The sequence below is a fragment of the Hoplias malabaricus genome, chromosome 5, assembly GCF_029633855.1.
Source record: "Hoplias malabaricus isolate fHopMal1 chromosome 5, fHopMal1.hap1, whole genome shotgun sequence".
Classification (NCBI taxonomy): Eukaryota; Metazoa; Chordata; class Actinopteri; order Characiformes; family Erythrinidae; genus Hoplias; species Hoplias malabaricus.
Window position 1 is genome coordinate 40,507,247 of NC_089804.1, and position 24,970 is coordinate 40,532,216.

General features: G+C 42.7%; 1 protein-coding gene across 1 annotated transcript in view; it reads left to right on the top strand.

Moving 5' to 3' along the window:
• The window catches only part of cpne5b (copine Vb), a 188,113-nt gene that overhangs the window by 106,883 nt on the left and 56,260 nt on the right, over positions 1-24,970 (top strand). The window contains exons 7-9 of the mRNA XM_066672265.1: positions 1,362-1,425; positions 18,003-18,106; positions 21,176-21,280. Of these exons, the coding sequence (XP_066528362.1) occupies positions 1,362-1,425; positions 18,003-18,106; positions 21,176-21,280 (273 nt within the window). The remainder of the gene's footprint in view (positions 1-1,361; positions 1,426-18,002; positions 18,107-21,175; positions 21,281-24,970) is intronic.

The following is a 24,970-nucleotide window of genomic DNA, read 5'->3' on the forward strand; positions in this document are numbered from 1 at the left end:
ATCGCTGTGCACTGACACGCTGAGAGCTAAAGGAAAAAGATTATTATGCTTCTCAGTGTTCATTCATGAGCTTCTTTACATGCTTAATGGTTACTAGTAAATCATCTTCAGTGCTAAGGGGGGGAAAGACATCAGTGGCAGTAAAAGCTTCCTATGCTTTGCGCCTAATACTTTAAAAGAACACTCCAGGATCTTTAACCTAATGCCTGCTGTTGCTTACCACAGATAATACCTTCAACACCTATTCACTGCACTTTGAAAACAACATAAAACATAGAAAACACTCAAAACACACTCAGTAAAAGCCATTGGGCAGTTGCTGAAAGTGCTGACTAAATATTTGTATACACAACCACGTGGTCAGAAAAAAGTCCTGTGCTAGAAATTTGGTGTTTACTAATGGTGTAGCAGGGTGGCACGGTGGTGCAGCAGGTAGTGTCGCAGTCACACAGCTCCAGGGGCCTGGAGGTTGTGGGTTCGATTCCCGCTCCGGGTGACTGTGGTGTGTTCTCCCTGTGTCTGGTTTCCTCCGGGTGACTGTCTGTGAGGAGTGTGGTGTGTTCTCCCTGTGTCTGTTTGGGGTTCCTCCGGGTGCTCCGGTTTCCTCCCACAGTCCAAAAACACACGTTGGTAGGTGGATTGGCGACTCAAAAGTGTCCGTAGGTGTGAGTGTGTGAGTGAATGTGTGTGTCTGTGTCGCCCTGTGAAGGACCACTGGATTAACTCCAGGGTGTGTTCCCACCTTGCGCCCAATGATTCCAGGTAGGCTCTGGGCCCACTGCGACCCTGAACTGGATAAGCGCTTACAGATAATGAATGAATGAATGAATAATGGTGTAGCCCAGGGTTCTCAAAAAAGGAAAAAAAATGTATGGGCATCGTACAGAGAAAATACAATCATAAATAGGTAAAGAGCTGAATATTATTTATAGCATAAATAAATAATGAACATGTAAATTAGCGCCACCCTTATACCCTTACACGTTACATTGTGCTGCAACCCACACTGTCCAGTTAAACCAGCTGCTGCTGTTCATTTTTTAAAATGAATCCCATGTGTAGTGGTTAAAATCTTCCCCTACAAAACAATACAAGCCTGATACATCATCAGAACACAAATAAAAAAGAGCAGTGTTCCATTCCCAGGCTACTAACGGTAGCTCAGCATAGTTGAAACATAGTTGAACAACTTTTTGCGAACCTTCCAGACCATTGGCTGCCATCCTCGGCCCACCAGTGTGGTTAAAAAACACTGCTCTAAATACCCTTTATATGGACAGCTAGCACAGCTCAGCTGTCTCCTGTTACATCTGTTTAATTGTCACTTGGTGGTGTGAGTTAACACTTGCTGTTGATTGCAGGGGAATCCCTGGGAAGAAGTGCGGTACCATCATCCTGTCAGCGGAAGAGCTTGGAAACTGCAGGGTGAGTTTAATCAAGCATTGGTGCTGTGTTATGTTTGAGATGCTATGCCAATCTATTTGTACTGTACACACTGAACTGATGGTTTAGTAGATACACCTATCTGTACTCATTGTTTTAACCACAATCTTCATCACCTGTTATATTTATCGTAAAGATACACTTTGCTGGGTTGCACTTACTGACTATGGCCCATCTTTTGTGGCACAGTTCACCAGTCCTCTCCACCCCGTCCAACAATAGAAGGGACCACCGGAAAGATACACGCTGTTGGGTTATATTTACTGTAGTATCCAGTAGTAGAAAAAGAACCACTAGAGGAGCACTACTAAATAGATACGACATATTTTGATGGTGACACATTCTGAAAACCACAGTGAGAGTTGGCATATGTTGCACTACAAGGCAACTCGAAGATAAGGGTATGTAAAGATTTAACTACCAAGGAGATATTACAGAGAAAAGGAAATAGACAAGAAAGAATTATATTTGTGAATCAAACTAATATAAACTTAGAATGAAAATAGAATCAAAATAATTAAATTAAATAGAATGAAGTACAATTCATTTGGTTATAATTTTCTATTAAATGTTTTTCTCTTGACTGGAAACTTGAAGGATGGTCCCTGACATTTGCACAGTACTCTACACAGCATCTGTTCTTGATAATATAGTCCAATTGTGTAGATACAAGCTAGAGATGTCTGATAAATCCTCAAATCTGTGTATGTTTTATATGTGTTGCTTTACCTGGACATATGTGCACTGCATGGGGTTGATTTAGTTGTGTACTGCATTTGTTCTAGACCTGACGGCTGCAGTTCCCTTTCCATTCATTATGATTAGCAAGTTTCAATTAAAGTATCTCCGCTGTCAGATTCGTGTGAGTGTACAGGTCTATTCTGAGGATGGGGGATATATTGCTGGCACACAAATGCCACTGGAGCACAGTGTTAATGAGCAGGAATTAGCCCTAGGGTGTGGAATTTTGATTGGAATTCATTCCATGCACAGAATTCCAGAAATGAAATATTTTAGGTTGGTAATTAAGCGACCAGCTCCCTGTGACTTAGGGCCAGATAAACTGGGTAAACTGGGCATAGCCTCGCCTGCTAACAGCACCCAACCCTCCAGACTAACTACACACAGCCCCACCCACTACCTGCACACAGCTGTGACAAATAAACCCCCAGTTCCAGTGACTTACTACTGTCTAACCGCATACACACAACCACAACCACTGACTGCAAAAAACCCACCCACTAGCAACACATAGTCCCACCCATTACCTGCATACAGCCCCGCCCACTAACTGCACACCATCTCTTATGTTTTGCTACTGTCATGTTCCCACATTTCCCAATAGCTATCTGTAAAGGAACACATGCTAAATACAAACTACAATTCAAGTTTCAGTCTCAACCTCCAAATCTCATTATCAGTCTCTAGAATCCAGCAAAGTAGAAACTATTAAATAAATCTCACCTAATTGGTGGATGTTGGTGGGTAGTTTCTGCTTTCATCGATCGTGCTGAAGTCCCTCAACAATTGGTTGGAAAACAGTTCATGCTTGAATTAGAAATCCATTTGTTTGGTGGAGTCCCAGTGATCATAGCCTCCTTCAAAGTGTTCAGTCCTCCGGAGCCATGATAATCCCAGTGTCCAAGCTTATTAAACGAAGGCAAGTGAACCAAATGAGGAAACACAAACAAGCATAGTACAACCAGGCAAATATTGTATGTAAATCACTGGCACTTACAAAATCCTACAAAGATTTTGTGAGTGAAAACTCCTACAGACTTCTGAGATGAATACATTCGTGAGGAAAACTCTGACAACTCTGAATTTGCATCCTCAAACATTAGCAACACGTAGCACTCCTGCTTTGCTCATGATTAGCTTAAGGGAGTTGTATAGCAGTACTGTTAGCTAATTGTAGCTTTGTGTATATGGATGATATGTATAATACAATTCCATCCGATTATAAAATGGTGTGTTAATGTGAGGCAACCTGGTACAGAGTGAGTTAGGAAGTTGGATTTGATGCCATATATAGTTCTTATTAGTTTTTCTTTTTCCTGTTTATAGTTGGTGAGTTAGCTGGTTTGTTAGCAACTTTCAAGCTTCCTTATCAAGCTGTGAATTTGATGAACCCCCAACATTTTCCTAGCTCTGAGCATAAATAAATCTAGTAGTACTCCTCCCTAAAGTTTCTTAATCCTCATGGCAATACACTTCCCAAAGCTAAGGTGCGAACACATTGAAAAGCTGCTAACCCCACTGAAATAGACAAGTTAGCACTCTCAGTCTATTTGTGCTTTTCTTATAATTTCCTCTAATGATTTTCCTTCACATTATGAAACAGCTTTTATTCTGACCCCTAAAGACCTGGATGTATCAAGGATTCTGCATAAAATATATTTAAAACATTTAAAACAACGAAGTGAGAGACTTGCTCTATGGAGCATGTGAATTTAGCCCATTGGAAAATGGAAGATATCGGAAGAGAAATGTTGGGCAATAAGGATGAACCCATTTCAGCAGCCTGGGGTTCATTTTATCGCTCCGGTGAAAGCCATAAAAATGCTACAAAACCCTGCTTAATATTAAATCTATTTTAAACATGGCTGCTTCCACCCTGTGGAGCATGCACTGCTTCTTTCAGCGACTAGAAATATCAATATCCATCTCATATGTATTGCACTACAGTGTAAAAATATTAAATCATATATTTTGGAAATATCATTTGCTGTTTTGAGGTAGTAAAAATATTAGAGTTTAACACATAATTTTGTTATCAGTTTTGTGCATAACATGCAGGCGGCAACCATTTGATTTGTGCCTTTGTGCTTAAGGCTCTGTGCTTTATTTTAGTCTTTAAATTGAATTTAGTCTCACTACTCATTTCTTTGGCGAAATACATTCCAAAGACTGCAAAACTTGTGCTGAGGAAATTAAATCTAAAGTAAAGTTTCAGCCAAATAACTACTGTGCTCTCCTGGTCAAACTATATGTTTAATAATCATGAAACATTTATTTATTATAGAATATTTTTTATTCACGGATCATACACATATCACATTAAAGACACCTCCTTTGTCGTATGCTCATTGTTCACTGTATCAGCTGCTCTTGCCCTGTGTAGTTACACTTTAGTCCATCTTTTTGCCCATGTTCACCCTGTTTTCTATGGTCATGATCCATCAGGACCACCACAGAGCAGGTAAGTAACACTGACGTGGTAGTGGTGGTGTGTTAGTGTGATTTGCAGTAGCACGATTGGATCAGACACAGCAGTTCTGCTGGAGTGTTTAAACACTGTGTCCACTCACTGCTCTGTTAAACACACCTACCTCGTTGGTCCACCTTTTAGATGCAGTAGCTTATCTGTTGCTACACAGTTTGTTTTGGTCATTCTCTAGTCCACCTGCCAAGTACTATTTGCTCTGAGGTGGTCCTGACTATTGAAAGACATGGTAATGTATGCAGAGCAACAAATGGACTACAGTCTGTATTTTTAGAGCTACAAAGCGCAGCTGGATGTAGAAATTTCAGAGAATCAAGAAACCTGAGCTGTAGTATTCAACTATAATGACTTTAATGCGGATGTTGGTGTGGCTTGATCCAGAGCTGTCTGCAGGATAGTTCTTAGCCGTAGCACGTAGCTTCTTCATTTAGCTGGTTATGGCCTTATCACAGCTGGTTCACCATGCTTCAGTATTTATAGCCTCACTAAATGCATGGCCCGGAGCAGGATCTCCGCTGATGATTCCTAAGGGTGGGTTAAAATCCATACAGCGATTTCCCTCCTTAATCAAATGTCAACTAGTTTAGCCTATGGGAAAATGGGAGCTATTGATGGGACATGTTGGGGAATAAGGAAGCTGTATTTCAAACAGCCCATTTTGGATTAGCAGGCCAATGATAAAAAGGTCCATTCCCATTCAGCGGTCTTAGGGTCGTTTTATTACTCCTGTGAAAGGCATAAAGATCCTACAGGGCCCTGGTTAATATGTCAGCAAAAAACCAAAGTCAATTCAAGCCTATGTGTATTATAAACTATACATCATTCGATATAACACTATAGATCTACATAGCTTGGTGAGGCCCAGTATTTCTTCGAAAATAAGAGGGATTAATAGAAAGCTTGCCCCATCCTTTGTTATGATAGTAGCCTCTACTCTTTTAGGATGGCTTTGAACTAAATACTAGAAAATTGCTCTAAAGGTTTGATTGCATTCTACCACATCAACCTATGTGTAGTCACATACTGTTGGGAGAAGGCAGGGAAAAAGCATCCTACAGGACGTCCAAAACGATACATGTTTTTGAACTGCCAATAATGCAACATCATACAATGTCTCCGTATGCTTGGAGGAGAATATTAATATGAAGTTAAATCTGTTAACACTATGAACACTTCACGATGAACTGACCAATCTAAATGGCTCGAATGGCCATAACATTAAAATGACCTACAATGCTGTCTATTTTCTTACCTCCACTGACCATATAGATGCACGTCCTATGTTTACAATTACATGCTGTTGTAATTGCCTCTTAGCCTCTTTTCATCCTGTTCTTCAATGGTCAGGACCCCGACAGAATGGATACGATTTGGGAGGTGGATCATTCTCAGTACTGCGGTGATACTGACGTGTGGATCAGGCACAGCAGTGCTACAGGAGTTTTTATACAAATTAGTATCACTGCTAGACTGAGATTAGTCCATCAATCAAAAACATCCAGCCAAGGGCATCATCACATGTTCACTGATGAAGGACTAGAGGATGACCTTTGTAAACATTTTCAGCAACAGTTGAGCTACTGTCTCTGACTTTACATCTACGAGGTGGATCAGTGAGGTGGGAGTGTCTAACAGAGTGGACGGTGAAAGGTCACAATATTTAAAAACTCCAGCAGCACTGCTGTGTCTGATCCACTCTACACCAGCACAAGGCACAAAAACACACCACTGACATGATCCACACAAACGAAATGTGTCCTGCTCTTTGGTGTTGTAAGGTGTTCTGACTGTTGAAGAACAAGGTAAAAGGAAGCTAACAAAGTATGCAGAGCAACTGGTGGACTACAGTGTGTAGTTGTGGAGGTCATTTTATTGTTTATTTTATTTTATAGGTAGCACGGTGGCGCAGCAAGTAGTGTCACAGTCACACAGCTCCAGGGACCTGGAGGTTGTGGGTTCGATTCCCGCTCCGGGTGACTGTCTGTGCGGAGTGTGGTGTGTTCTCCCTGTGTCTGCGTGGGTTTCCTCCGGGTGACTGTCTGTGAGGAGTGTGGTGTGTTCTTCCTGTGTCTGTATGGGTTTCCTCCGGGTGACTGTCTGTGAGGAGTGTGGTGTATTCTCCCTTTGTCTGCGTGGGTTTCCTTTGGGTGACTGTCTGTGAGGAGTATGGTGTGTTCTCCTTGTGTCTGCGTGGGTTTCCTCTGGGTGACTGTCTGTCAGGAGTGTGGTGTGTTCTCTCTGGGTCTGCGTGGGTTTCCTCTGGGTGACTGTCTGTGAGGAGTGTGGTGTGTTCTCCCTGTGTCTGTGTGGGTCCAAACAGTCCAAAACCAAACCAAACCAAACCCACAGTCCAAAAACGCACATTAGTAGGTGGATTGATTGGCGACTCAAAAGTGTTCGTAGTGTGTGAGTGAATATGTGAGTGTGTGTTGCCCTGGCACCCCCTCCAGGGTGTATTCCCGCCTTGCGCCCAATAATTCCAGGTAGGCTCTGGACCCACTGCGACCCTGAACTGGATAAGGGTTACAGATAATGAATGAATGAATGATTACTGTTGAAGCCAAAGACATTTGTACATTTCTGTGTAAATGAAAAGAACTATATATATATTTGGCTATTTTATATTTGTATATTTAAAATCAAGACTTTAATCATTTAATAGATAAAACAGAACCATTGTTGGTTCAGTAGAGTGGATTGGGGGTGCAGGGTGGTGATGGGTGAAAAGCTAACACTGCCAGAGTTAAAGCATTCATCTCCCTCTGAGCTGCTACCTGATACGGACAGCCTCTGGACACCATTCCACTGAAGCTCCTTCATTACAATATCAAAAGGCTTTCTATTGCTGCTCTGTGCACTGTAGCAATGAGAGGGCTCATTTGTAGGTCTTTCTTTCCCCTGAGCTGTCCATATTTCACACACACACAGACCTTCCGCTCCAGCTGAGGGCCAAGGTGTTGTTAGTAGCAGAATGGTGCTGAATTCTTTTTATGTACAGTATCCACTCCTCATGTCTTTGAAGTCCAGAGACCTCACCTGTTCACTGGCCTTCTTCCACGCTTCATTTTTGACTCTTTACCTTCCACACTGAAGAGTGAAATAGCTGACACAAGCTTGTGTGGCAGATCTCTGGGAATGAGGGTTTGTCCTGGCGCTGCTCTCTATGTTGGATGAGGAGTTCTGGATCCCAAAGGCCATTCCAAGTCATCACGATAGTATTGGATGGAGCAGAGAACATCTACCAACACTCCAGAGGACACAGTCACACAAGTGCACAGATAATGGTGCTATTCCACTGGTACCTGCTCTACTTGACTCTACATGGCTCTAATTGGCTGGTTTTCCTAAAGCCCCCTGCCCCAAAATGTAGCCCATGACATCAAAAAACATCATCTCTAAAGGGAACCACAAACTTTGGAACCCACAATAACACAGCTCTTATAGCTGACTACAAGTTATTTTCAACACACAATGCACTACATGAATGTAGAAACTATTATTTTATGACATACACTGTGCCCTACAGAGGGTGTAGACAGACATTTGGGATTCAGCCTTGATCTTGCGCTGAGGAAACATCACTCACTTATCCCACATTTTCAGACAAGGAGAACTACTTTATTAAACTTTAAGCCAATTCCAAGAAATAAATTGGGCAGAGAGTTGTGATAAAACATTATAGAGTGCTACATGGCTATGTGTCTCTCACACACTAAAACAAATACGAGTTAAATAACATGATTACTGAAGCGTGTATATGTAATAACTCACACAGATTCACTCAGGTCACAAGAGCAGAGAAATGCACTGGAGTCTAACATGCAAACAGTTATGTATTACATCCTATGACAAAAGTGCTAATATAGCTAACAGTGGATAACAGTTTTTTCTCTTCATTATAAAGCACAGTGAGGTCTTTACCCCCTGACGCAAAGAGGCAGTGGGCTTCTTTGTTTCTGAGTGTTGTGATACTCTCTCCAGAGCAGGGACAGGAGGTGTGTAAGAGATAAATGTATCCATCTTTCACATCTGTTTACATTAGTGCTGCATTCTGAAACCTGATAATGAGTCCCCAATATGGCACCCACTCAAAAATAAATCTTGTGACTGCAACCCATGGATATACCTCTGGCTGAAACTTGGCACTGAGCATGGTGACCTCAGGCTCAATATATTGGTCAATATTTTCTATGTTGAGTTTTCAATGTGTGCACATTATTTCAATCTCCGTGTTGTTGAATCTTTTTAGTACGAATACACTCTTTGATTTAAGGTGATGGTTTCCATATGAACATATCAGTGGAAATGTTTTTGGTTGGTAATGCTATTTGAAGCATAACACCCACCCAAAATTCATAATTTATCTGCCATTCATAAGTGTGGGTCTGGGAGTTTATGTAAATAAGTGTATGTACAGTGTGTGTGTGGGGGTGTTGGCATGCATATTTCAGCAAAAGAAAGTGTGTGGATGTGTGTAGCGGGCGTTTGGATGTGAATATGGTTGGGATAGCTCAGGGCTCAGAGTCTTCACTCTTGCGGTGGATCAAAGCGACGGCGCTGAGAGAGAAGCCGAGTCTCGGCCCTGTGTGACACATTGCCGGAAAACGTTTGTGGAAACGATTTCTGCTTTGCTCTCACACACCTGCCTGCTCCCGTGTGTTGGTCTTTGGGGAGCGGGGGTCTAATGATGTCAGCCTAGGGGCAAAAAAACATGGCAGGAACTGGTTTTTAGCAACATCTCAGCTGCAAAGTTTCTGAACTCATCTCTCATACACCATGCATTCAAACCTCCCTCCTGCGCCTCCCTGTTCAATTACACATATTACATGGATGTGTGAGTGTGTGAGTGACAGAGTGAGTGTGTGAAATTGTCCACAGAATGGAGTCAGTGATGAAACGTTTAAAATGACTGAATGACAGTTCAGTTCAGTAAAAACTCTTGGTATCTGGCAGTTAATCCACCCACTGGAGTGTGTATGATAATTATCGTTATTTATAGATATAATTGAAACAATATGTGCTGACATATGGCCCAGAGAGTGTATACAGTGACTATAAAAGCTCATGTCATTATAAAGTATCTCAAATAACAAGGTATTAATGCATTTCCAAAGCATTAGGAAAACAGGACTCTTATGAAGCATTACTTATTCAGGTAAGAATTGCTTCTGTTCAATTGCCACCTTCACACTGATGCATTTTTTACACCTTTATTTGTTCACAGACGTTGTGTGGGTGGGCAGCGTGTCTTCGGTGCCTATAGTTAATCTATATTTATGTTATGAGTGCATTGCATCTGTGACAACACATTTCACCACCAGACACTGCACTGAATGACATGTTATTAAGTTAAAATAACTTTGATATAGTCATTATATCTAATATTTCTTATTATGCAGTTGTATGTTAGAATATTATTATATTATATAATTTTTCTTTTGATTGTGCAGAGATTGTAAAAGTCTTTTGCTGTAGAAATGGGCAAAACCATCCAGAAATATGTAGCATACTATTACAGTATTTTACAACAATCCCATAATGAGACATATTTGACACATTATTTAACTTCAGGAAGTGTTTAAATCTTTCCTTTTCTTGTCAGGGTCTCTGGGGTCTAGTCTTAGAGCTAGTGAGTGGCAGCAAAACAGCCGACATTCACAAATTGTGGCTCTACCCTGTTTTTATCACAATGGAGGGGAACCAATTTGTGTTTCTGGGGTCAAGAGCTCATCTATCAGTGTGAGTAGCACAGAGCAGTGAATTATTATCAGGCAATAATTATAAAATATGGACAGGCTTCACTGAAAGTGGATCTTTGTAATGTATCAGTTAAGTTTTCTGATCATTTGAGGCTAATAACACAAATAGAAAGTTGGGTGTAAGTTAGTTTTTCACATTTTCCAGTTCTCTGTTTTCCAGTTCTCTAATAGTTAATTTCTGCCGGTTAATTTCTACTAGTTACATTTAAAATGTTAATTTTGCACCCATTTTTATATTTTAGCTTTTAGTCTCGACCAATCATAAAACTGAACTTATGAATGTTACACAGAACTGCTGTTAGGGCTCATTCTGAATAATGTCTTGACGGTCCCAAAGAGTCTCATCTCTTTCTCTAGACGAACTAGCCATTGTTATTTTGGACTTCCAGATTCCACTAGGGACTTGACAGAAAGATCGGCTCAACAGGACGACTCTGTTCCCATTGGCTTTACATAAAAATCCCCATCATTAACACTTCCTGCAATTAACAGCAAAGGAGTCTTTTGGCACCTGCCAGTGGAGCTTAGAAATTACCGTTTAAGGGCAGCTTTACCGCAATCATCTCATGCTTCTGGGCATTAGAGCTGGCAAACTGCCAGTGGAAGGAACATAAATGCCAGCCAAGGGCATTCAAAGCCAGTGGAGTGGGGGTAGGTGATTCTGTGTTGTAAGGCTACACATGGATTATAGCCAACACGCTACTAGCCAGGAGATGCAGCTGGTGCCTGAAGGCTTATTAACAACATGATTATTTCATGCAGCTCAGGTGACAGAAGCTTGAAATTACTGCTCTACCTACAGTAGGAAAATGTAGGCAGATTTGCTCCACTGCAACACACCCTCATCACGCTAAATGCCACATTATTCTCCTAGATTTTAGCTACGATGAATCACAGCCTGGGCTTAGGGGCAGGAATCCATCCTGAGGTCCAATCTGCTGAATGCAAATGGAAGTGTACCCAACAGGTCCACAAATATCCAGGGAAGGCAGAATTGAGCAGGGTTAGCCCATGGCAGCGATGTAGTTTATGCTATATAAGTACAGCCATGTACAAAGTTTGGGGTGTTTCATGTAGAATGTGGTAACAAACACTATTTGCTATGACTGCACCAGCTAATTAACCTCTTCAGATGTATTAGTGTTTGCTGAGAGTGTGTGGTAGCATGTTAAGAGGGATCAGCATGGAACAAGGAAAGGAGGGTTGGTGACCACGGGTCTACAGAGAGCTCAGTGCTGAACATTGTAAATATTAGCTTACATAGCATTAGGAATCCCATAGGTCTCCCTGGGAGAAATAACCATTATAGAGGGGACAAAGTGACACTGTTTTGATATTTCTGCCTGAAAGTCAAGGATAAGAATTAATGGTAATTATTTTGCCACTACGTTCAAGACACATGGCAATTATTACACATTATTATTATTATTATTATTATTATTATTATTATTATTATTATTATTATTATTATTATTAGTAGTAGTAGTAGTAGTAGTAGTAGTATTGTTGTTGTTTTTGTTGTTGTTGTGGTTACTATTATTATTGTTGTTGTTGTTATTATTGTTGTTGTTGTTTTCATTGTTGTTGTTACTATTATTGTTGTTTTTGTTGTTGTTGTTGTGGTTATTGTTGTTGTTGTTTTTGTTCTTGTTGTTGTTATTATTATTATTATTATTATTATTATTATTATTAATATTTATTTAAATAAAGTGACATTTTTAATGCTATGAAACAGTTACCATAAATGACAAATGTATGTTTAATTCTTAATTACTATTATATGTTACGAAAATTATACAATACAATTTATTTGTACATCTGATATTTATTTCTGTAGCTTGTAAAAACCTACAGCAATGTTAGGATTTCTCCATTTAATACAGTCAATTTCAATAAAGGTATTGTGCTGAGGGGTACCACTGATCTATTTGCGCTACCACACGTCCAGCCCCCTGGACCCTGATGAACTCTGCAACTCAGATGAGACTTTTCTGATGAGGGAAACTCCAACCTCAGGAACAGGGCAGCCTTGCCCTTAAGCGAAGGGATGCTTTACACCCTTTAGAAGCCAAACTCAGCACATAACCATCAACTTCCCATAGGTGGTATAGGAACAAGACTGCCCTGATCCTCCTTGCTGGAGTATCCTCTCGCCTGGTGCTTCCCCTTTCAACTTCCAGTGTTCATTGGGATCTATATAGTTCCTCCATGACAGATACCAATACCAATACCATTGCCACAACCAATCCAGCTCATCAGTTCAGTTCTTCAATAATAAGCATGCATCATTAAAAACCTATGAGCTATGAATATAGTCCACAAACCCCCACTTTAACTGCAACACAATGTTGACTAAGTGCGGCCTAGATAACAGAGCCATTATTCCAAAGCTGTTATGTTGGACATGCCAGCTCCTGTCCCTGCAATCTCCCCCGCTGTAGACCACATGCTGAACTCTCATGAGCTGGGGTTTGAATGTTTTAACATCCAGAAAACGCTTCAGCCGAGAGCTGCGAGTGAACATGCCTTCTTAATGGCTGCAAGGGGAAGGACCCGGAGATAACATACCTGAATGTGACTATACTGTTATTGTTTCTCAGCTTAGCAAATGCAAAACACTTGCTTATTTATTTTGTCTGTCAAGTTGGGTGCATAATTTACCAAGATCCTCCCCTGAGACCACTTACTGCAGAAAATCTTGGAACGCTGGCCAGGCTTGGGAGCGGAACTCGTTTAAACCAGTGTGCGCTGGAGCACACATAATACCGCTGGAGAAACTCTCAAGTGCACCAAAGAAAAAACAACATTCAAAGCTAACTTTCTTGTAGGCCGTAGCTAAACATAATAATTCTGTAATCATGCGAAAGGAATTCACCGGTGATTTCCAGGCTAATCTACAAGTCACAGATGCAGCAGATGGAGATCAGGCTGAAAAATACAAAGCGTACTTTAAATGACCAGGTGTTTTTTTGTTTTTGTTTTTTAAACAGATATCCCACTACTTCCCAGCCAGCAGATCTCAGTAAGGCTTAGAGTGCCCATAGCCAAGTTTTGACTAGAGGTGTATTAAGCCCTCCAGTGTTTGTTCTTTGGAGCAATGGAATTGCAATTTCAAGACTCTTAGCTTTGGGAAGAGTTGGAGTGGTGTTGTTGATCCAGAATCAGCCTAAACTTACTTATATTTTTGTGTCTTTTTGTGAAATCCTCATCGCAGTGTTCCAGCACTGTTCCAGCACAATTACTGCAGTTTCTATTGTTTGAAAACTTCACATAATCTCCCAGTGTCTACCACGTAACCTGGGTTTGCAGCAAATATTTCCACAAAACAACTAAATTATGGTTTATAAATGTGTAATTATTGATCACCTGACCAAATCCTAAGTCACCCAGAGGAAACCAACGCAGACACAGAGAGAACACACCACACTCCTCACAGACAGTCACCCGGAGGAAACCCACGCAGACACAGAGAGAACACACCACACTCCTCAGAGACAGTCACCCGGAGGAAACCCATGCAGACACAGAGAGAACACACCACACTCCTCACAGACAGTCACCCAGAGCAGGAATCAAACCCACAACCTCCAGGCCCCTGGAGCTGTGTGGCTGCGCCACCGTGCCGCCCCCAGTTCAGGGTTCCACTAGAATTGTAATATTAAATTTTCATACCACTTTATGTCTACATTCTACCTATAAATACCCTTAATTTCACACATTGCACATCTTGTTCTGTCCAAGATTCTGACCGTTTCAAAATGTTCTCCAATATCCATTGCTGGTAAAATCCTTCACAAACAAATAAGTATCCTTATTATGATTCTAACACTCAGTTCTTATCTTTACCCATGAATGTGGAAAGTGACTGGCAGGGCCCCATAGGAGGATAATGCTCCTGAGAATAATAGATTTCCGAGAGGCCTTTTCAATTGAAGAAAGTCATGAAAGTGGCTTACTCTGACAGTCCCCCGCTGAGTAAACTGTGGAGTGTTATTGTAAATTGGAGGGTGATAAGGTTGTAGGCAGACGAACGCTGTGAGCGCTTCGGGAAAAATGCGAGACGAAGATGTTCCTGGAAGTTTCCAGAGCAGAGAAAGTGTCCAACATGCCGGGTGTTTCAGATGATGTCGTTTCAGGAAGAAACGACTAATACACTAATAGAAAGTCAGAAGGCGAGGGTGGAGAATGTGATTTCTCTGACTGCCACAAGCAATTTGACCAGCGATCAATTTTGGCCTCGACACTTTTCAGCTGGAATTAGCGTGATGGCTTTGTGCCATGTTCTTTCGTCCTTCCTTTGATTGGCTCTGGTGCATGGCACCACTATAAAAGGAATTCTTTCAGACTGGTGTCCTTGAGGACTCACGGATTTCATATAGTTTCATCCTAGATAAAAAGGCTCAGATATACACAGGAACACACACAAGCGCAAATGTGTAAATTTTATCAGCTCAACTTACTTTAAATAGGTACATTTAGTACAATGGCCAGGACTCCCACAAGACCACAGAAAAAATATCACTCAATTGTTGTGTTAGTGGTGCAGCAGGTAGTGTCGCAGTCACACAGCTCCAGGGACCTGGAGGTTGTGGGTTTGATTCCTGCTCCGGGAGACTGTCTGTGAGGAGTGTGGTGTGTTCTCCCTGTGTCTGCGTGGGTTTCCTCCTGGTGACTGTCTGTGAGGAGTGTGGTGTGTTCTCCCTGTGTCTGTGTGGGTTTCCTCCGGGTGACTGTCTGTGAGGTGTGTGGTGTGTTCTCCCTGTGTCTGCATGGGTTTCCTCCGGGTGACTGCCTGTGAGGAGTGTGGTGTGTTCTCCCTGTGTCTGCGTGGGTTTCCTCCAGGTGCTCCGGTTTCCTCCCACAGTCCAAAAACAATCCAGTCGTGGATTGGCGACTCAAAAGTGTCCGTAGGTGTGACTGTGTGAGAGAATGTGTGAGTGTGTGTGTTGTCCTGTGAAGGACTGGCGCTCCCTCCAGGGTGTATTCCCGCCTTGTGCCCAATGATTCCAGGTAGGCTCTGGACCCACCGCGACCCTGAACTGGATAAGGGTTACAGGTAATGAATGAATGAATGAATGTTGTGTTAGTGTGGGTTGTGCTGGTACAAGTGGATCAGACACAGCAGTGCTGCTAGAGTTTCAAACCCTCGGTGTCACAACTGGACTGAGAATAATCCACCAACTAATATCATCCAGCCGAGTGTCCTGTAGGTGGCGTCCTGTGTCACCGATGAAGGACTAGAGCACGACCAACACAAACTACTACTGCCTCTGAATTTACATCTACAAGGTGGACCAACGAGGGAGGAGTGTCTCACAGTGGACAGAGAGTGATAAAAGCTTTAACAGCGCTGCTGTGTCTGATCCATTTGTACCAGCGTAACACACACAAACACACCACCACCACATTAGTGTCACTGTGGCACTGAGGATGATGCACCACTCAAGTCATAAATGCTTTGTGGGGGTCCTGATCATTGACCTCCACTGCTTAATTGCCACAGCAGAATCACTTTGTGTTTTAGGTCAGCCCGAGGGCAGATGAATGCAGCAATTGGTTGTGAGTTATGTGTCTGAGCAAATGGTTCCTTATTATCATTAATTGATTGTATAAACTTTAACAGTACAGTATCTATTAAAGACATGCATTCATTTGATCTAAAACCCTATGATTAGAACAATCCAGCAGCTTCACAGAGGGGGATTATTGAAGAGCTGTTGTGTGTGAACCCTTTGTTATGAAGGTGAATGTACAGTGTTGCAGACCTGCGGAGGTGTGGGAACAGTAAAATGGTCCAATGTTCTTCGGCATATTCTGCACAAGTGGAAAGTTCAGTGCAAACAAATATCTGTCAAAGAGAATGGGATTAAGTGTTTATTGAATTATTGCGTAATTCAATGGAAATGAAATGAATATCATTACAACAATAATAGCTGGAACCCTCTAAGGACGGGTGCTCAAATATGAATCTTTCTATTCCACTTAAGTTTACACAGAGCTGAAGGTGCAGAGAGCTGAAATGAACACACAGTTTTTAGTTCATTCCACAGTGTGTGAGTGAATGTGTGAGTGTGTGTCGCCCTGTGAAGGTCATTCTGGGTAGGCTCCGGACCCACCGCGACCCTGAACTGGATAAGGGTTACAGACTATGAATGAACAAATGAATAATAATAAATGTGTGTTTATCTGTCGTGCTAAAACATACAACAAACACAACAGTCATGTTGTTATGGAAATAGATTTTTCATCTCTGGGGTTTAGTTAGTGGTATTATATATGATACATATATCATGGGTTTCCTCCGGGTGACTGTCTGTGAGGAGTGTGGTGTGTTCTCCCTGTGTCTGCGTGGGTTTCCTCCGGGTGACTGTCTGTGAGGAGTGTGGTGTGTTCTCCCTGTGTCTGCGTGGGTTCCCTCCGGGTGACTGTCTGTGAGGAGTGTGGTGTGTTCTCCCTGTGTCTGCGTGGGTTTCCTCCGGGTGACAGTCTGTGAGGAGTGTGGTGTGTTCTCTCTGTGTCTGCGTGGGTTTCCTCCGGGTGACAGTCTGTGAGGAGTGTGGTGTGTTCTCTCTGTGTCTGCGTGGGTTTCCTCCGGGTGACTGTCTGTGAGGAGTGTAGTGTGTTCTCCCTGTGTCTGCGTGGGTTCCCTCCGGGTGACTGTCTGTGAGGAGTGTGGTGTGTTCTCCCTGTGTCTGCGTGGGTTTCCTCTGGGTGACTGTCTGTGAGGAATGTGGTGTGTTCTCCCTGTGTCTGCGTGGGTTTCCTCCGGGTGACTGTCTGTGAGGAGTGTGGTGTGTTCTCCCTGTGTCTGCGTGGGTTTCCTCTGGGTGCTCCGTTGGTAGGTGGATTGGCGACTCAGAAGTGTCCGTAGGTGTGAGTGTGTGAGTGAATGTGTGAGTGTGTTGCCCTGTGAAGGACTGTCGCCCCCTCCAGGGTGTATTCCTGCCTTGCGCCCAATGATTCCAGGTAGGCTCTGATGATGATTCCCAGGCTCTGGGTTACAGATAATGTATGAATGAATGAATGAATATAACTGACATAGACTTATAAATATATTTAGAAGCTTGTTCCAAATAGGGTCAGTGGTCATATCACTATCAAACTGGAACTGACTGAAGTACCCTGTGTGATAACTAATGCTGAAAATGGAATAACCTTCACATATGTTTATCCAGGTAGGCTATATATCAGTTATCATGAAAGACTTAAGTTGGTGTGCATGCATGTTTCTGCAATTCATATCCTATCAATTTACGTCAACTGTCAGAACAGAGCTCACCCAAGGTTAGGGTTTTGATTTTTTCTTGTTTGTTGGCTTTGTTAGACATTGTTCCTTTCTTTGTCAAAAGTCTAAGAAATATCACTGGGTTCACTGTAATGAGCCTCCACTGCTCCCTGTAGGATTAAATAAAAAAGGCCCTGGCTTTATTTTTCCCACTGTGTTGCAGTCATTAAAATACAGGGAACACAATGCTGTTTTTCTAATCCACGTAGAGGGGGAACGTGAGGAAGAGCTCCACATGTACAAACTACAGACCGAATTAATATTTTTGTTGTTGTTATTCTTCATTTAGGATAGCGCAACCATGCAGTTCTGTGCCAATAAACTGGACAAGAAGGACTTTTTCGGCAAGTCGGACCCCTTCATGGTGTTCTACAGAAGCAATGAAGATGGAACGTGAGTATTTGAACTCATCAAACTCATTGGAAAGATATTTAAAGGCTTAATGGATTCTACAGGAAAGTACTTTCAGTGGAACCGAAAAGCACTTGAAGCATTCTCACTTATAATAGAAGCCTTGAGTAAGCTGCTTTTGAATTTTAGGATGTCAAATACGATGAAATATAGATCTGTCCAGTTCTACCACCCTTCACTGGAAATGGAATTAATGGTGGACATGAACCACTCTTCATAATGTTCACACACTTTATAATGCCATGCACTGGATCTAGTCTTTTTTAGTCCTCATCAAAATTTGTGTGCTGTTTCTATGGATACACTTCCTGTTTGGGAGATGAGCAAGACCAGTACGCATGGTGTGAACAAGGGCACTTTATAATGAGATAAGTGAAAAAATAGCTGCAAAATCACATTTACTTTGAAGATATAAAATCCAGAGAAGCATAAGTGTCAAAGGTTCACTCAGACAAATGCTGCACTGTAAAACATTGCTGTAAATTTACAGCAAGTCTGCTACATTATTTTATTGTAATACTCAATTACAGTAATATGCTGTAAATTTGAAATACAGTAGTGTTCCTGTAAAAATACGGTAAATGCCTGGGAACTCTGCTGCCAGTATTTTACTGTAAATCACAGTATTTACAGTAAATTATTGTATTATTCAATTACAATAATATGCTGTAAATTCACCGCGACCCTTAAATGGAGAAGCGGAAAAGAAAATTAATGAATGAATGAATGCTGTAAATTTGAAATACAGTAGTGTTCCTTTAAAAATAGGCTGTGAACTCTGCTGCCAGTATTTTACTGTAAACTTTTCAAGAAATTTTTTACAGTGTCTGAAACGGTATCCTAATCACTATATAGTGCACTTTTTTAGGAGGGGGGTCTGCCATTTTGCATTATTGTCCAAAACATTGCCCTCAAACAATCCCACAATGCACTGCTAAAGTAGGGTACAACTCATGTACACAAACAGATAGCAGATTACCCATAATACACTGAGGTAGTGTCTGAAATCATTCACTACCCTCCTGAATTCAGTTCCCTATAATAATGGACTATATAGTAAATAATGTAGGGAATAGTGAATAGGGAGCCATTTTGGTTTGGTTTTATTTGGTTTATGTCTCCATTTTGTCACTGATTTAACGTCTCTGCCCACATATTTAAAAGCCTTTCACTAATTGTACCATTTCTTCAAATCTTGGCTAATCAGGACTACTTTAGTCCTCAGATTTTAAAGCAGCAGCATGTGTTATATTGACATTAAGGACAGATGAAACACATCGAGAGCAGCAGTATGAGCGCAGCCAAATTGTTGACTGATAACTCAGTGGGTGTAAAATGTAGTGGCCCCAGAAGTATTTAGATACGTGTGCCATGCTAGTCGAAATAGTGCGTCATTAGTAGGAAAGTGATAGGTGGCAGTTCATGCAAACAGACAGTCTCTGCATTGCCATGTTCTTTTTGGCAGTGTGTTTAATATCATTATCTTTTGAGGTGTTTATTCTGCAGATTTGCATCCAAAATGCCTTTGTACACATCTGTGTTCATGATCTTATTTATCAGCACTAATCTGCCAGCACTACAATGTGAGCGTACATGGGCTGATAAAACATAGACTGTGTGTAGAAATGAGCTGTACATTTTTCACATACACTTCCCAGACAGTAGAATTCAGCAACAGCCTATTAGGTTCTATCATAATAGTCGAGCATCAAGCGGCATCTGTCTTTATGCTTTGACTATACAGCATTCTAGAATAAATCCAGGTGATATCAAATTCCACGAGCCTGGTTAGTAAATCTCAGCTGCTCATACCACTTCCACTTCCAGCAGCTGCCACAGCTACAGCATCACTTATGAGGGAGAACAGAACAAAGTGAAGCCCACCAGCTTTGCTTGTTTTTTACATCTTTGGGAAAGGCAAGGACCCCACGACTGAAGCAGACATCTCCGCAAAAACAGAAGGTTTCTAAGAACCCATTTGCCACCATCGTGCTCTTCTTCTCAGAAAGACAGAGTGTACCACAGCCGCACCACGGCAAGTCATAGGCTGTTAATGGAGCTATTTTTTGAGGCAAGAAACAAAACATATTCTCCTGCCAAAGTGCACTTAATCACAGCCTGCTCTCAGCATGCACCTCCAGCCATTTTTAGTCTTTTAAAACACTTTCCTGACTGGTGAAAGTATCTCCTCATGAGCCCAAAAAACAAAACGGACAGATTTAATGCTTCGCTGACGGATTTGTCCAAGGACATGCGCAATGAAGGAACACTTGTAACATTTACATCACACAGAGAACATCCCACACTCACATTTATGTTGTTCTCTGAGAAACTACGAAGAATACATTTAAATGAAAATGCTGCTAATATGCTAACAAGTTAATGTGCTAGTGAGGAATGATCGAAATCAATGGACTGTGGCATGGGAATGGGGCAGCAGAGCATCATTTTAGCCAGATCCTGCGAATGCATTTCTTACCCTATTTATGTGGATCCGGTACCTCTGCGTTTATTCTCAAATGTAACACACCACAAGGTCTGTCTATAGCACACAACCCCCTACTACCCCAACCACTCTGGGAACACACACCCAGAGCAATGGCAGCCATCAACGAGACACAAGGAGCAGTTGTGGGTCAGTGCTGTCTCTTCATTCCCACCACCCCCAACTGTCCTGCCAGTCATGGGAATCAAACCAATGCCTTGCACCCAATAATTGCCACCATCCCCAGTCTCACCAATGAAAATTCAAATTTAGATACTTGGCCTTGATGTAGGTACTTTCTAATTATTATTTAAAAAAATGTAAAGGAAACTGTGTTTAATTAATCTTAACTTCTCACCAGTCTTGAGTCTCAATAAATAGAGGCTGAGTTTGTTTAGTCCAAAACATTCTACATATAGCAACTTCATTAAATCTTAGGCCCTACGCTTTTTGAACGCAGTGATTCCCATATAGCTTGGCAGGTGTGGACATCTCAGAATAAACACAGCAGCTGGTTTGTTTGGGAGTTACATGATGCCTCATACTGATCTGTTCCCTGTGTCAAGGTTTACCATCTGCCATAAGACAGAGGTGGTGAAGAACACCCTGAATCCAGTCTGGCAGTCCTTCACTATCCCAGTGAGAGCGCTGTGCAACGGGGATTATGACCGGTAAGACATGACACTGATGGTTACACTGTATGTCCAAGCGTTTGTGGATGTTCCGTGAAATTAATGAATGCAACTACGCAAACCAAGCTTTGTATAATCTCCTGGGGAAAAGTATGGCAAGTAAATGGGTTGCTCTGGAGCAGTCACACATGATCTTAAAGTCACTCAATACCAAGTGCTGGCAGGAGAGGTGCAAACCACCCCAGCATGAGTCTGTTGGGCGGTTCTGCTCTGTTTTCTGGACTTAAAAAGCACCCTCCAATACCTTTGCGATGAGTTCATCAGCCAGCATTCGACCCTGACCTCATTAATGTTCCTAAGGCTGAATAATAATCATTAAAAGACAGAAGCATCTAGTTAAAGCCCTTCTTAGTAGGAACTGTATTTATTAGCCCATTAGATGCCAACAAACTTGCAAACCAATCACCCTATCAGCCCGGTGTATAACATTAAAACACAACCCAGTCACACTGCCTTTATTTATTGCACTAACAGCACTGGAACAGACCACCCATGACTGTTACTGCTGGTTTCTGTTCTTGATATCGCATGGTAAATGCCACATTCCAGTGCTGTACAGTGGATCCAGTGCCTGTCAGAGGAGATTAACCCAGGCTGGAAGGCGATAGCTTTCTAAGAAGTGCTTCTCTTGACATTCTGTTCCGGTTCTTGCAACTGATGGGCTCTGACAGGGTTCTGACCCTTGCTTGGTCGGGTGTGTGAGAGGGGTGGTCGTGGCACACACATACACACGGTATCCAGGCAAGCTGTTGCTGCTGTGATTTTCTTTTTTACGCTTTAGGTTTCTACTTCCTATGTCTCGCTCTCTCTCCTGTGCAAGCAGTGGCCAAATGTTTGTAGACACCTGCTCATCCAGATCTACTGAAATCATTTTGAATTGTAAGGTCCTAGAGCTCCATAACTCCAGAGAACACAGCTACGCTCCACTGCTGGTGGGCATTATACCACTCTAGGCACGGTGAGCTCAGGCTGTGAAGTAGCGAGAATTAAAACATTTGAAGGCATCCATCCTTCATCCATTCTGTGTCTGTACAACATCAAGTCCAACCAGCAGCAGCACTCCGGCTCCACTGGTCCTTCAGGGCCATAGTGAGGTCCTGGTTGTCATGGCGCTGGAGCAAGTATGAGGTTGGCCTGTTCCACTTATGGAAGAAATAGAGCCAGGGTGAAATCACTATCACTATGATTGTGGGGGGTGTTCGTGTGTCCAGCCCCTTTTGGCCAGAGAATAAATAGCACTCTGTGAAGAAAGGTGCCTGTGAAAGACTGAGGCTTGATGAGTGGTGGGGGAGTGCCATTTACAAAACATTGTCAAAAATGACCGCCCAGTGGCTATCAGACCTGTCTGAGTGCATCAGCTCCTGCTATTTCTAGCCTGTGAAGATTATAGCACTCATCTCCATCCAGTGTTGCCACTGGTTTAGGTTGTGTCTTCATTCAGCTGGTCCATGAGCTCAGGGTTTCAGTTGTTCATTTTTGTCCAGATTTCTGATGCACATCTGTGCCTCAGCTGGGTTTATTTTTAGGGTCTAATATCCAAGTATTGGATGCTACGTTTGGTTACTTTTTGTGCCCGTGCAATGTGTGTTGAAGGGTGAATTAGTTAGGTTCACTTCACATCACAGGAAGTATTTCTACACATATGGGGTCACATGGGCTTGTTTTGAGGTCTAGCCTGTTGTATGTGGGTTCTGATTTCAGGACCTCGCTCCCTTAACTCAACTGTCTGTGAGGAGTGTGGTGTGTTCTCCCTGTGTCTGCGTGGGTTTCCTCCGGGTGACTGTCTGTGAGGAGTGTGGTGTGTTCTCCCTGTGTCTGCGTGGGTTTCCTCCAGGTGACTGTCTGTGAGGAGTGTGGTGTGTTCTCCCTGTGTCTGCGTGGGTTTCCTCCGGGTGACTGTCTGTGAGGAGTGTGGTGTGTTCTCCCTGTGTCTGCGTGGGTTTCCTCCAGGTGACTGTCTGTGAGGAGTGTGGTGTGTTCTCCCTGTGTCTGCGTGGGTTTCCTCCAGGTGACTGTCTGTAAAGAGTGTGGTGTGTTCTCCCTGTGTCTGCGTGGGTTTCCTCCAGGTGACTGTCTGTGAGGAGTGTGGTGTGTTCTCCCTGTGTCTGCGTGGGTTTCCTCCGGGTGACTGTCTGTGAGGAGTGTGGTGTGTTCTCCCTGTGTCTATGTGGGTTCCCTCCAGGTGACTGTCTGTGAGGAGTGTGGTGTGTTCTCCCTGTGTCTGCGTGGGTTCCCTTCAGGTGACTGTCCGTGAGGAGTGTGGTGTGTTCTCCCTGTGTCTGCGTGGGTTTCCTCCGGGTGACTGTCTGTGAGGAGTGTGGTGTGTTCTCTTTGTGTCTGTGTGGGTTTCCTCCGGGTGACTGTCTGTGAGGAGTGTGGTGTGTTCTCCCTGTGTCTGCGTGTGTTTCCTCCGGGTGACTGTCTGTGAGGAGTGTGGTGTGTTCTCTTTGTGTCTGTGTGGGTTTCCTCCGGGTTACTGTCTGTGAGGAGTGTGGTGTGTTCTCTCTGTGTCTGCGTGGGTTTCCTCCAGGTGACTGTCTGTGAGGAGTGTGGTGTGTTCTCTCTGTGTCTGCGTGGGTTTCCTCCGGGTGACTGTCTGTGAGGAGTGTGGTGTGTTCTCTCTGTGTCTGTGTGGGTTTCCTCCAGGTGACTGTCTGTAAGGAGTGTGGTGTGTTCTCCCTGTGTCTGTGTGGGTTTTCTCCGGGTGCTCCGGTTTCCTCCCACAGTCCAAAAAACACACGTTGGTAGGTGGATTGCTGACTCAAAAGTGTCTGTAGGTGTGAGTGTGTGAGTGAATGTGTGAGTGTGTGTGTTGCCCTTTGAAGGACTGGCGCCCCCTCCAGGGTGTATTCCTGCCTTGCGCCCAATGATTCCATGTAGGCTCTGGACCCACTGCGACCCTGAACTGGATAAGGGGTTACAGATAATGAATGAATGGATGAATGAATGAACAACTATAAAAATCATAATTAAAATTAAGTTAAAAAAAAAACTTACTTTATACTAAAATTGAAGATAAGAAATAACAAATGTGTGTAAGTATGGAACATAAGCTGCACATGAGTTTAAGGTCACCTGTCAGCCAGAGGGGTGTAAAGCTGTTGAGCTTTGGAATGTAGTTAAGCATAATTGCAGATTGTGCTTGCATCCCTCCAATCTTCCTTTCTCCCTCTCTTTTTCTCCTTCCTACCCTTCTTCATGTGCCTGGCATCTTCAGAAGAATCTATTTCTATTTCTGTTGGATGGCTGTGATGGCTGATTGGCAGCTGCCCCCGGGGCAGTGTCAGGAAACACGGTGCTCAGGTGACGGAGGCTCAGAAAAATGGTGCTGACTCACCAGCTTGAAGATAACGAGGGGAGGGCGAGGGTGTATTTTTGGTGTCTTTTTCTTTTCCTGTGATGTTTCTCGCTGTCTGTGCGGCAAGGGGGAGGGGTGGCATTTGCAGTTTTGTGATGTGGAGCTGGCACTGTGGGCAAAAAAAAAAAAAAAAAGTTTTCCGAAAGCACGCGAAATAAAAACACAATGTGGAAAGTTTGAGTCTGAAAGTGTGTGAGTGTGAGGTGCAGCTTCATCATCTACAGCAGCCTCAGGTCTTAGATGGTGTAGGATTTTTATATCTGTGGTTTTCAAATCTACAATAACTGTTGAAAATAGACATAACTGTCAGT